The sequence below is a fragment of the Castor canadensis genome, chromosome 5 (assembly GCF_047511655.1).
Source record: "Castor canadensis chromosome 5, mCasCan1.hap1v2, whole genome shotgun sequence".
NCBI lineage: Eukaryota > Metazoa > Chordata > Mammalia > Rodentia > Castoridae > Castor > Castor canadensis.
This window is the reverse complement of record NC_133390.1, coordinates 146,705,125-146,719,493: the sequence shown is the minus strand read 5'-3', so window position 1 is coordinate 146,719,493 and position 14,369 is coordinate 146,705,125. Positions and strand designations below refer to the sequence as shown.

Here is a 14,369-nt window from a genome sequence, read left to right as displayed (position 1 = left end):
TGTTGTTTTGTTTTATGAAGATGAAAGAGATAAGGCTAAGACAATGAATATTCCAGACTCTCGAGTTTGTTCAAAGTTGTGCAATATAAATAACAAAGTAAAATGGGATATATAATGACAATATTAATTTTAATATTGATAAAAGCTACAATTCACTATGAAAAGGTAGCAAGTGTAGACCTATAAAAATATGGCAACACAGCCACAAAATGTAAACTATAAAAACAGGCTGAACTAGAAGAAGAAATAATTAAAGTTACAGTCACTATTGGAGACCTGAGTGCACAATTCTTTCAGAAATCAATAGGTCAATTAACTAAAGAATACAGGGAGCTTTAATAACATAAAATTTCCTTTTCTGCTTGATTTAATGTAGATAGCTGAATAGAATCAAAGATAGAATAGACATTCTTTTCAAGCATGAATTAAACGTTTTCAGAAATGGCCATGTAGTAGAGCAAAAAGGGAATCTCAATGAATACCAAAAGGCAAAAGTCATAGGGACCACCTTCACTTACAATAGTGAGAAAAAAGTTAGAAATTATGAAAGTTCCCTAACATTAAATTTTAAAATCAGCCAGATGCCCGTGGCCCACACTTGTCATCCTAGCTTCTCAGGAGAATTGCAGTTTGAAGCCAGCCCAGGCAAATAGTTCTGTGAGACCCTATCTCAAAAAAGCCTATCACAAAAAAAGTGCTGGTGGAGTGGCTCAAGGTATAGGTCCCAAGTTCAAGCACCAGTACTGCAAAAAGAAAAATTTTAAATCACACTTTCAGATAATTCTTGAGTTAGAAAAGACATTAGATCTGAACTTTAAAACCATAGAAATTAATAACAAAGGACATACTATATGCTAAAACCTGTAGGATACAGCCATAGTAACGACTAGGTGACAATTTATACAATGACTACACTACCCAAACAAGAAAAATGTAAAATAAATGAACCATTTGTCAATTCAAAATGAATAGAAAGAACAACACAATAATACATTTAAGAAGAAAAGAGATGTGACATAAAAGTGAAGATAAGGAAAAAATACTTGGCGATTAAAAGCCTAGGTAAAGATAATAAAAAACTAAATGTATGGATTTGGATATGTTTGGCAAATCATTCTGTATTATTTTCCAATATATAAACGAAACTAAAAATCAAATAGTATCCAGTTCATAGTTTAAAGGAAAATAGCCACGCAGCTTGCTTGGAGAATAAATATGTTTTCAAAATATTTTTGTTGAAAATGATCCAAACCCTGGATCTGAAGTTTGCTGAACGTCAATAGTTACCTGTAAACCTTGGTTTCCTAATCTGCAAAGCTAGAATAGGAATGGTATGTGCAATGTGTGTCATAATAAGGTTTGTGTAAGATCAAGTGTTGTATGAAAGGCACTTAAAACAGTGTTCAGCAAAGAGTAAGCCTCAACAGTTAACATGATTTTATTAATATATAAGGAGAGTTGTCCCACTTGGCTTATAAAGTCCCTTTGTTCTTCTTTGGGCTTTGTTATTCACAAACTTTTCTTGAATTTGAAAGTGGGTTTTCCAAGAAAGCAGGAAGGATCTGTACAAGGAAGCACTTCATTCAAATGATTATTAGTAGGTAGACATCAAAATGTAGGTTTCACCCTGTACAACAAATATATTCTAATTTGAAAAATTTAAGTTTCAGCTCTTTGATATTCAGATAATGGGTATTGATCGATACAGATTTGTTGATTTATTTCATTTGTTAAAAGAAATATGAAAGAAATGCTTATTAGCTCAAGGTGTAGGCTCCTTATAATTTCCCTAAGGTATTATTGCCTGTGGTTCTTGGACAAATTGTAATGGCCTCAACTTAGTAGCTATATCTCATGCTGTTTTAGGGAAAAGGGATCTATAATGAGAGCTGTTCCAAGTGCGGTCTATGAACCACCAGCATCAAGATCACCTGGGGGCTTGTTAGAAACATAGAATCTGAGTCCCCATCTCAGACAGATCAACCAAATCCAGAATCTCTAAGGTGGGGACCCAGCAATCTGTCAACAAGTTTTCTGGTGATTCTGACTCCTACTGAAGTCTCAGAAGCAATGTCCTAAACTGCGATTTGAAAGTTCTGATTTTAGGTCAGGTGTGGTGATATATATACAACTGTAACCCTTGCTACTCGGAAGGCAGAGATAGGAGGATTACAGTCTGAGGCTGGCCCAGGCAAAAACACGAGACTTCCTGAAAATCAAAGAACAGCAAAAGGGCTGGTGTGGCTCAAGTGGTATGGCACTAGGCCTTGAGTGCAATCCTACTACTGCCAAAAACAGAAAAGTGCTGGTTTAGGAATGTGAAAGGAATTACTGTTAGAATGCAGCAGTTCACCCAGTCATTTATTCAACAAGTCAACTAACATGAAGTGAACACCTACTAGGAGCAAAACCCTTCACTCTGCACTGGTAATTTTAAGATAATTAATAAGGTACCTATTGGATCTTTAATGGACATGGGCTGTTGTTTTATGTCACGGCCCCAGGGAATTATTTTGAGAGGCTCTCATCCTTACTTTCCTTACCTACTAAGCAAGTTTGCTAGTCAGGGCCACTGCCACCAGCTCAGCAACACCCAGGATGGCAGTTCATTGCGCTAAATAGGAGTGAAGTGTTCCCTGCCACTTTGATAATAAATGCCATCTCATTGTTAACATCCTTTCAGCTATTGAAATGGCTGGTATTTAATACCATTATGCCAGAACACAGCATGCATGGAATTCATGGCTTGTGGGGACAATTTATCAAACACTGGCAGTGAGCATCCCAACAGATGACCTGTAGATGCACTTGTCATGCTCTCCAGCAGTTCTTATTGGGAGGGTTACTTTCTCTGCTTTGAAACACTGTGTGGTTGGGATCTGTCAGTCATCAGTCCTCCTTACAAACCAGGGACATAAGCTGCATTTTAGAGACAAAAGTGTAGGAGCTCCTGGGGGGACCATGAAAGTGATGAAAACAAGGGTATCTACCACATGGCTTCTCTGCCAGCAGGCCATCTGCCCATCAACCAGCCCTGGGCAGGCTGCTGTCAGCTTGGAGCCAGGGGCCCCACAGCTGTTCTTCCCATGCTGAGAATAGCAACTTTGAGAAGAGATTACCAAGGAAACACATGAGGCTTGAGTGAGGGTGAGTGTGTGTGTGTGTGTGTCTGTGTGTAAGAGAGAATGCAAAAAGCCATCAGCAACTAATCCTTGAGAGTGGAAGGCAGTGATAGTGCTATAGGTCTGGAAGCATATGGAGCCTGCTTCCTAATCAGTGGAGCTATTAACAGCAAAGGTCAGTCATTTCCTTAGGCTGAAGGAAGTTTGCCCCAAGAAACTATGCAGCAAATCATAAAGATGGAGCCAGGATCAGAGGCATCTTGTTTATCCCCATGTGGTAATCCCAAGAGAGATGCTGCTTAGAGACCAGAGAGTCCACACTCTGCTGGTTTCCCTGGTTTCAAGCTTCGACAGTGCTCAGGTCCACAGCAGCCTTGTGCCATTAGTAAAGGGAAGCTAATTAACAGTGCCAGTATTTCCTTACTCTTAGCAAAGGGTGTGGAGGGTTATTCTGAATGGACAAGTCTCATACCCTTACCAGCAAAGCCCATTGGAGCTTTCTATATTTATTCTCTTCAAGAAACCTATGAGATTGGTATTTTTGCCTTACTAAGAAAACTAGGCTCAGGGAAGGCAATGAACTTGCCCAAAATTACCCAGCTTCCGAGTGCCAGAGCCAACAGTCCTACTTGGTCTTTCAGATATCAAAGCCCTTATCCACTCCACTATGCTCTGGCCCACAATCCACCCACCTTTCCTAATGGCCCTCCATTTTATTCTAGAGAGCACATCTCCTGTATCTCAGGGGAACATTGTAATTTTGTTTCTGCTTATCCTGAGGTTGAGAAGTGACTTCATACAAATTCCCTCTAGTTTCTGTTTCCTTGGGCCCTAGTTTCTAAAATGAAAATCTATATGGAAAGCACAAAGTATTTATGACTGTGCATCAAATCATGAGCATATATTCTGGTAGTCAGGTCAAACACTTGAATATTAGCAGCTCCTGATACGGTACCCTGTTGGTGTTGTTAACAGACTGCCATAAAACTAACCTAGCATAAACTTACTACCCTTTTCTTAATACTGGCAGTAAAATACAGTCCTGAAACTTCTTTTCTTATTCTATTGCTAAGATTTTGTACTTGACACTTTGTCTACCCTTTGTCAAGGGTAGAAAAGAACTATGAAGTCCATTATTTTCAAAGACATCTCCATTAGGAGTCCTCCTACCTAAGAACCCTAAGTAGTAAGACTTGTTTCACAAGAGTGATAAATGTAAGATTCCAGTAGCAGGTACCAAATTAAAATCCCAGAGGAATTCAATCTTAGCAGTTGAGGAAGCTGTATAATGGGGAACCTAGGAGATGGGATAGTCAGGCTCCTTCCTCCAGATGCAGCACAAGGGTCAACCCCTGCAGATTTTGGTTTCCATGCCGCCCGATGAGTATGTTTCTGATATTTTCATGAAGAGTTTTCATTTTATTTTTGTAAAAAGATGTTCTAATACTAATACTACTATTACTAATAAAAATAATGTATAGCCCCAGGCTCTAAATCTAATTTCCTCTCCCAAGTTCAGTTTTCAATAGAAAGACAAACACAAATGTGTTTTGTTATTAAAAAATCATGTTCATATGCGATGTTCCAAGTCCATTTTAAATTTTTGGGAGTCTTTATTAGTTAGAGTAACCACCAGCTGCTATAACCAAGCAAAAGAAATACCTCACATGCGCAGTGTCATAGCTCGATGCAACTGTACTGTTCATGTAAGAGTGTGGGTGGTTTTGGTCAGCAGTCAACTTCGTACTCTGCAGGAATTCAGAAGACCCCAGATCCTGCTGTGTTGTGGCTAAGCACCCTGCTAGCAAAAGGTGAAAAAGAGAAAGTAGAATACCGGCCTCTGATCTGCCAAAGTCTAACAGAGATACTCTTCATTCTCACTATAATTCATGGCCATCTTTATCCACCTGGTGCCACATCTTTCCAAGGAGGACTGGAAATGTAATTCCTGGCTGGATGCCCATTTCCCAGAAACCAGGCTGTACCATACAAAAGGAATGACAAATCCTAGTGCACAGTTGACCATCTCAGCCACAAGAACCCATGCTTTCTTCAGTTGTGCAGCTCAGAGATGTTTTCATCACATCAAATACTTATCATTTCAAGCTCTTCCTCAGGTCCTTTACCCCGTTCCTCCAATGGCCACTTCTGGGGACATGACTTTCTTTTTTATATATACTTTATTTTTATTATTGTTGTAGTGGGGGGGGTTCATTGTGACATTTACAAAATTTCTTATAATTTATCATAGTTGAATTCACCCCTTCCATCATTCTCCAGGATGTGACTTTCTTAGACAGGCCTTCTGTGCCCACCTGGGCACCCACAGAACCAGGCATGTCCTCTAGTATCATTACTTATCAGTCCAAATAATCTGATGTCCTACCTTCATTCCCATCTTCCCAGTTAGGAGTGGTTTTGTAAAAACAGTAAATTTGCCTGTCTGGTTATCGCTACATCTCTAGTGCCTAACATTATCTTACAGAAAGACTTTAAGGAAACTTTGGGGAGTAATGGATTTGTTCATATTCATGGTTGTGGTCATGGATTCCTGGGTATACACGTATGCCAAAATTTCTCAAATTGTACACTTCAAATATGTATGTCAAATTGGATCTCAGTAAACTGTTTTTATTTTATGCTGTTAAACATAAAATAAAAATAGCCAGGTACAGTGACTCATGCTTGTAATCCCAGCTGCTCAGGAAGTGGAGATTGAGGAGGTTGCAGTTCAAGGCCAGTCAGAGCAAAAAGTTAGTGAGACCTCATCTCAAATAATAAAAGCTGAGCGTGATGGTGCACAACGATCATCCCAATTATGCAGGAAACTTAAATAGGAGGATCGCCATGCAGGCCAACCGGGGGAATAAATTTGAAACCCTATCCCAAAAAATAACAAGCAAAAAGGGCTAGGGGTGTGGCCCAAGTGGTAGAGGGCCTGCCTAGCAAACGTGAGGCCCTGAGTGTCACCTCCAGTACTATCAAAAAGTGAGTAAATTTTTTTAAATGTGACATTAAGTGTACTAACCGCAAACTGAATCCCTCCATCCCCTCATTCCCAATCTTTGTGTGGCTTGTGTCTTTAAAAATACTTCATAGGAATCGCAACATGGTGGGACATCCCTGTAATCCCAGCAGTGCGAAGGCTTAGGAGAATCATGAGTTTGGGCTATAGATCGAGGACCCTGTCTCAAAAAAAGCAAAAAACCAAACACCAACAACATCAAAATCTTCATATGTGCAGAAAAATGAAGTCGTCAAATATGCGTTCATGGCACCTTTTGGAGAAATGGCATAATTCTTCTGACCCCTGTCTGAGTACGGCCTCCAGTTCAGAAGACAACTGAGTCATAGGGACAGTGTGGGCCATTTAGATCTTCCAGTCTTTGCACACACCTACATGCATACACCTACATGCTCTTAGATTTTCAAATCTGCTTTTTTCCCAGGTTCCGTGACCAAACCCATCACTGACCCCCCTGCCCAGGCGCCCAGCCACCCCCCACCGCTAAGATGGCAGAAGATGCAGACATGCGCAATGAGCTTGAGGAGATGCAGCGGCGGGCTGACCAGTTGGCGGATGAGGTGAGAGAGAGAACTGGGAATGCAGGCCAGCAAAAGATGTCGAGCTGGGTGATTTGTCTCATGCACATTCTGGGAGAAGGCTTCATCTAATGTGTCGGTTTTTTTTAAGTGACTTCAATTTTCTATATGCCTAAAGCTTCTGCAGACTAAGATGGATTGATTATAAAAACCTGTATACAAATGATTAGAGTGGCTTTTGATTTCTGGAAATCTTGAGAGGTGAAGGGTCTCTAAGAAAAGCAGTGCCTGTAGGTTTCTTGCAACTGGAGCTGGCTATATTCTGAGAGCTAATTGTTAACATTTTCAAGCTGGCTGCTAAGCACAGCTATTATTAACATTGATTATATAATTTGACAATTAAATTCTATTAAAATTAAAGGTACTACTACATCCTCAAAACTCATCACCTCCTAATTATTTTACTACAATTTACTACTACCTGTGTTCTTGAGTTTCTTACATCTGTTGTATCCACGGGATGGGAATTTCATATCATGCTGCATCACACACATCTTCCCGGCTTCGTGTTTACCTGGTACGAAATCACCCAGGGCAAGAATATTTACACCTGCAAGCACTACACATCAGGGCTTGATCCATTATTTTGCAGATTATCTAGAGTGAAAAAAGTTGAGAAAATATTAATAATGAAGATTAGACTTAAAAGGACGCGTGCCCACACCATGATACTAAGAAGAGCACTAAAAATTGAGGCAGTCATCCATTATTTAGAAACTATGTCTTCAGTAAATACATCTCCTTCTTCATTTGAGTCAAATTCCAACATATGCCTTCACTGTTTCATTTTTCTCTTACTCATGAACATAAATGAAACTATCCAGTCAACATTCAGACACAAGAGTTAAAACAAAACAAAACAAAAAAATCCACAAAAGGTTTCCGTGAGATTCAGTTGCCTACATGGAATTTACAATAAAGAGTGCCAGGTATTGTGTTATCTCTGACTTGTGTGCTACTCATCTTTTACGTCAGTAAAACAATAAACTTGGACTGTATAAATGTATTCACATATGTTTTCCAGACAGCCAGTTGTTATAAACATTTACCAGTATAACACTGCTGACCTCCATTCTATTTCAAAATGCAGTTTGCATTTTGAAATTCCTATCTTCAGGTTCCTACAGAATCTTGCCCAAAATAAGCTTGTCACTTAAAAACGTAGCTTTGAGAAATCACATCGGGTACTGGATTCTTAGAGTGTTAAAGGAACTGAGGAAAAAAGTGACAATGTCGTGCCTGAGGGACAAGCACTGAGTTTAGACTTTCCATCACATTTTTTCTTATCTAAGGATAAAGATAATTTTTATAGCTGTCTCCTATAGGCTACTTATTTCAAACATGCCTGACTTTCTCACCCTAAGGCAACAGCTTAATTTGCAGTGATAACAACTTCCAATTGTGTTGCTAGGAGCTTTATAAGAAACTTGATGGCATATTCATCTCAATTCATGAAAAACTATGTTTGTATTGAAATTCAATATTCCTAGCCCAGGGAGGCCAAATTAGTCCTCAGAGTATGTGAGATAATTTTTCATGCATCCTGAGCATACAAAGATTGCTTTGTCTTTGATATCAAGATCAGCTTCATATGGTTTTGATTTTATGAAAATAAGCTTTTGTGTAATTGCTTAAGGGAATCTGATCATGTAGAAAGCCCAATAGAAAAGAGATTCAACGTGGAAAGACATTTTGTGTTTCGGTTGCAAATTCAAAATAATATGTGACATTATTCTTCACAAAGTGAAGAAAGTATTTGTGACGTTTTAAGTGTGGTTTCTACACTTATATTTATGTTTATCTTTCTCTCAGTCACTGGAAAGCACCCGTCGTATGCTGCAACTGGTCGAAGAGGTAAGGAGTGGCTGTATTTTAAAATAAAGAAACTAATCCCTGACCCTGACATGTTCTTTTCCTACCCCTACTGCCTTTCCCTCAGCCGAGATCCTATTGCTTTCAGTGTTAATTTAGCTATCAGGAAGCCACAAAGTGAAGGAGATGCTGTATTTAAGTTGCCAGGCAGCTGTCAAGGTCAATTCACCCTCCTCCCAGCCACCTTTATAGTCCGAGATGCAGAAAAGCATCTATTCAGATATATCCTTTTCCAAAATTGCTATATTTAGATTCAGGTGCTAAAATTTATTGAAAAATAGGAAAAATCCCTAATAAAAAAAAACAAGCCCTATGATAAAAATATAAAGCCTCTTTTATATTCGTGACTCTAGTGCACATCCATTTGTGAGGCATAGCTAATGAATCTCAAACTATTTTTAAATGCGTAAAATAGGCCAGACAGCAATAATGGAATCAAAAGAGCATTTGCAATAAACCTCACTCATTCCAACTTGGTGGAGCAGCAGTCAACCAGAAAGAATAAATGGATTAATTGAACTTGCCCATTGGGAGAGATGAAGTGGAAAAAGAATGGTTTGGACTATATTTATATTAACCTAATAAAACAAGCCTAATGGTTTTTATTCAGCAAGATGCTGTTTTAGCTACACTTTGAATGCTAGTGCTTATCTATGTATAAATTCATGTGCAATTATCGTTTTTAGAGATCTTGGGCTCTCTCTGGCAGAATGATTAAATAAGCCTACTCACCTCATGCTACTGTAAATTGCTTATGCAATGACATGAAAGGAGGGGAGGGGGGAAATAAATTTCACAAAGGTGAAATTTCTGTCACTTCAGTTTCTCACCTAGGAATGAAATATTGCTAGATGTGAATTGCCATAAGAGGAGTGAGGAGAAGGTGGCAACAGCGAGTTCCCTTAAAAATAAATCTGTATTTTTAAAATGACAATTTGAGCCCTCATTGTAACACACCTTGGCTCCCACGTGAAGGAAGTCAGCACGGGGCCTTGGACAACACCAGAGAGCAGTCTTCTATCTCTAAATGAAGAGAAATGTTTCTTTGCTGTGTTCTGGAAACATTGTTCATACAAAAATACTTGAGGGTCAAGAAGGAGGCAGATAGCTAAGAGTGTTAGTGAGGCTCTCAGCATAGACTTATTCTCCCCCACTTAACATGAGAAAAAAAAAATGAAAGGACCCAACATGAAAAGAGACTACATGAAAGGAGTTCAGAAGCCAACTAACATAATTATTTTATTATTGACTATTATATTATTATAATATATTTTATGACCTTCAACCATAGCCTCCAATCTTATTTTTCATTTTTGTCTGTTTATGCACACAAATACCAGAACTGTCACCAATTCGCCCATGTGTACAATGATGAAATGTTGCCCAGACTGTGGAAAGTAGAGGAGCAAATGCATCAGAATGCACCACCTCGAACTAGTTCTTCACTCTCCAGAGCCTTGGGGACGCAGACACTTCTTTTTCATATGCCATGCACTGTCAATCGTCTTGAAAGATCAGTGCCCGCTTTAATTTCTTCTAAGATAAAAATCCCTAAAGCTCTATAGATTGAAGTAGGATTCTCACATTATATGTTTTTGTTTCTCCTAAAGTGTTTCTCAATCAAGCACAAAGTTGCATCTTAGATCAAGAAGAGAAAACAGATGGAAGCAATCTCCTGCCTCTAATAAATAGGAGGAGACTATTAGACTTCTCATTCTTAGGAAATTGTGAGCAGGCATTATTAGAATAGATTGATTTGCTCTACTTCCTTCTGGGTTATTTTATATTTATGGGCAAACACCCCTGAAGTGTGGGGCATTGGCTATTCAAATGATGTTCTGCTTTTCAATCAAAAAGGAAATTCTCTTTAAAGAGAATCAGCATTAAATATTCATCAAGGGCAGAAACCAATTGGAAAAATCTGAGCTTTGAAATACCAGAATCTTGCCCATGATCCCAAAGTTCATCAATGCCACATAATTTGAATTCAACTGAATCCTTATTGAAATTTAGTCTCAAAGACAGGAAAGGTTACTAAAATTGGGAAGTCTCCCTGAGGCAAACAATCTCACTTTCAGTGGAATATACAACTTCACAACATCCCTAATAGACTCCAGAGTATAACAACATGGCAGGGGGTGGGGACTGATTTTTTTTAACAGAAGTCATGATCAGCATTTTAAGGATGATGTAAAGTTACACAGAGGTCAGTGGAGAAAGCCAAGAAAAGCAGAATCCCACAGTCAGATAAGATGGTTAGAGATCATATAGCACTCAATTCCCTGCATGGAGTTAAGAACTTGCTTTTATTTATTTGCATTTCAACAAATACTTATGAAATGCCTAACTCTGGGGATAGAAAAGAAGATATAAATTGATAAATTACAGGGAAACATAAATAGCTCTCCAAATTCAAGGTCATACCTGCTTTGGGAGCAAAATAGAGGGAATAATTGATTCTGGTAGGAGACTCAACAAGGTATTCTCAAGGACAGATTATTTGATTTTAGGCAAAAAAGTTAACTCTGCTAATGCTAAATGCAGATACAAAGTCTATACATGAATGCTTTGGGGTAGGAAACCTAAGCCCAGGATAAGCCATATTGCTTTAGGGCAGACAAATTTGAACATTATTGGACCACTAACATTTCATGTATGTGTTAGCATCTTTTCTTTTTATGCCAATTTATCTTTCAAAGCACAATAAGCATTCTATACTTTTGTGTTATGCCAGACTTTCTGCTCAAAGTGAATAAAATTAAGTTGGGCAATTCTTTTCAGATAAGCAGATGTGGGGACTTTGGAATTCAAGAGTGCCAGGATGTCCTCCCTTTAGGTCAAAAGTATTGGACAAATAAATTTTTAAAAAGAATGAAAAAGAGCAAAATCTCTCCTGTCTCCAGTTCTCCTGTTTTTAGGTAGGCTGTTCTCCCAGCAATCTCAGCAACCAAGACTTGAGCTGAGGTAAAAATAGAACCACCTCCTCTCACTCTTCAAGGAATAAGAGAAAGTAATATTCTGCTTCCCTTGAAATATTTTCCCTTCCCTGTCCTTCCTCTGAGCTTCTAGGTCTCACCAAAGAAAGCCCTGTTATTTTGATAGAAGTCATCAGCAAAAGAGTGAAACCAAATATAAGTTCTAAAATTGATTGAGAACCTGCTGTGTGCCAGTTACTGGGCTTAGAGCTATCAGCAGCACCAACATCATCAAATACATGCTATCTAGTTTAATGCTTATAGCCATATTTTACTACTGCCTTGATCTCCATTTTACCATGGAGGAATTTGAGGTCCACAGGGGTTAGGTAACTTGCTTGAGTCGCATAGCTAGAAGTGGCAGCGATGACATTAAAATCCAGACCTACCTGATTTCAGAGAGTGAATTCTTACACACAACATTTAACTTCCATTCCACCACCAACTCCTACACTTTTCTTTTTTCTTTGAGAATACCATAACGGGGAAAAGTACCTAAGGGGACAAAGCTGCTTGTTCTAAAGATTCTACTCAAATTAAATCCTGCATCTTACTGTATTCTTTCCCAAATTGTAGGTCAGCCTCCCCTAGAGATGAACTCACTTTTTGAGGTTTCTACTTTCTGATGCTCCTTTCATTCTCATAGTGACTGTGGGAAGTGAGGGAGCTCTTACTGTCCTACTTGACTGCTGGTCAAGTTGAGGCATGGAACAGTTGATTTTAGAGCAAAGATAAGTTTAGAGTTTAGAACTGTAAATTCTGTTCACTGGCCAGATTGTCTGTCAAACTGAGATGCGCCATTGAGAAGCCAGGCATTTGTCTACCCTTTATTCTTAGTGCCTGGGGCAGAATAGAAGTTCAATAGACACTTATTGAATAAATAAATGAATTAGTAAATAAGTAAAGTAATAAATGAATTAGTTAAGCCAGGTGCCAGTGGCTCATGCCTGTAAACTTACCTATTCCAGGAGGCAGAAATCAAGAGGATGGCAGTTCGTGGCCAGCCTGGACAAAATAGTTTACAAGACCCTATCTCAAAAATACCCAACACAAAAAAGGGCTGGCAGAGTGACTCAACTGGTAGAGCACTTGCTTGGCAAGCATGAGGCTCTGAGTTCAAGTCCCAGTACTGCCAATAAATAAATAAATAAAAATGAATGAAATAATAAGAAAATGGAGGAAGGAGTGGGCAAGGAAGTGAGTGAACAAACCTGTCAACCACACCGTCTCACTTGGCATCTTATCTTCAATAAGGAGTAACATCCTGAAAGGTCACATGACTTTTCCATAGTCTCACAAGTAGCCAGTGGCTAAGCTAAGAGCATAACCAAATTTTCCTGATTCCCAAGTCAGAGCTCTCTACTCCTGTCCTCCAAAATTGGAATGACCTCAAACACTCTTTGTCCTTCATATTAATTCTGTGAATCATTTTAGTGCTGAAACATGCAGCACTAAACTAGATAAATATGAAATTATTCTTGCAGGTCTTCATATTATATAAATGTGCATAACAGAATATAAAGATGTATAAATACATAAGAGCTGGACTGACCAAACCCTAATCACCAGCCTTTTCTCCATGCACTATCCCAGTAAAATGGAGCAGACTTCAAGTGTGGCCTTGGTTGGGTACTCAAGGAGAAAATGTTCTCTGAAATATGTCTGACCTCACAAAAACCTGCACTGTCATACCCATGTACCTGAAGAAATCACCTGCTTTTCACAATTTTGTCATATAAGCTAGGCTAAAATATGTAGAAAAGGGCAAGAAATCTTTAAAATACAGGTGGTATAGACAAAATTCCATTTATCACACATTTGAGGACTTTGAAATGTCTTTTGTGGTCTAAAACCTCCTTACTTAGTGTGTGTCCTTGCACCACTAGTATCTTCAGAAGGCTTATTAGAAATGCAGGACCTCAGGCTCTATCCCAGTCCTGTAGACTCAGAATCAGAGTTTTAGCAAGATAATTCATATGTGGAGGATTAAAATTTGAAAAGTAGTGGTCTAGATGCTTCTGATGGTAGAAGGTACTGATGGTATTTTTAATTTGCCTAGATATCCTGCTGTTGATACATTTTATGAATGTATTTGTTTTGTGAACACTGTGCCATCCTACCTATAGGTTAGGCTCCAGTCTATCTCATTTCATGTATTAATTTATTGAATTCACATAAGAACTTAATCTATTACTATTGCTGTATTGCAAATGAGTGAACTGAGGCACAGAGCAATTGGGACACTTTGGCTGAGGTCCTGCTGCTAAGGAAATGAAATCACTAGGATTCCACTCTAAAATCTGGCTCAAGAACCGGTGTTCTCCATGGCTGCTCCTGAGGTCATCCTAGGCCATCACTGTCCATGCTGCCCCCTGGCCAAAAAAACCTGTCAAAGCATGTTCAAAAGCAATGTAAGCTTTTGTGTCCTGCAGAGTTCACTGCATGAATTCTCTAAAATAGTAAGACTATAATAGTTCACAGAAATCATTTGCAGTGATTTATTTTTTAGAAACATGACTGGCATTTAATTTTTTGGCCTTTAATAATACCTCTCTCTTTGTTTTTCAGTTCTAAGTAAATCAGTAAAAAATAAATGGTGTTATGAGAGATGTCTTATTCAAAATTTATTCTATGAGTTTTCATGAGCTTTCCCTGCAAAATCAATTAGTCAAACTGTAACTGATGCCAATCTGTGCTTGTTAATGGTGGTCCTATAAAATGGAAAATCTTAATTGGTTCAAATTCCTAGAAATAGAGACTATCTAGAATGAGTACTATGAATAACTTCATTCATTCT

General features: G+C 38.5%; 1 protein-coding gene across 2 annotated transcripts in view; it reads left to right on the top strand.

Moving 5' to 3' along the window:
* The window catches only part of Snap25 (synaptosome associated protein 25), a 90,395-nt gene that overhangs the window by 54,267 nt on the left and 21,759 nt on the right, over positions 1 to 14,369 (top strand). For both annotated transcript variants that reach the window (XM_074074346.1, XM_074074347.1), the window contains exons 2-3: positions 6,572 to 6,707; positions 8,538 to 8,579. In XM_074074346.1, coding sequence (XP_073930447.1) covers positions 6,636 to 6,707; positions 8,538 to 8,579 — 114 coding nt within the window. In that variant the 5' untranslated portion in view covers positions 6,572 to 6,635. The remainder of the gene's footprint in view (positions 1 to 6,571; positions 6,708 to 8,537; positions 8,580 to 14,369) is intronic.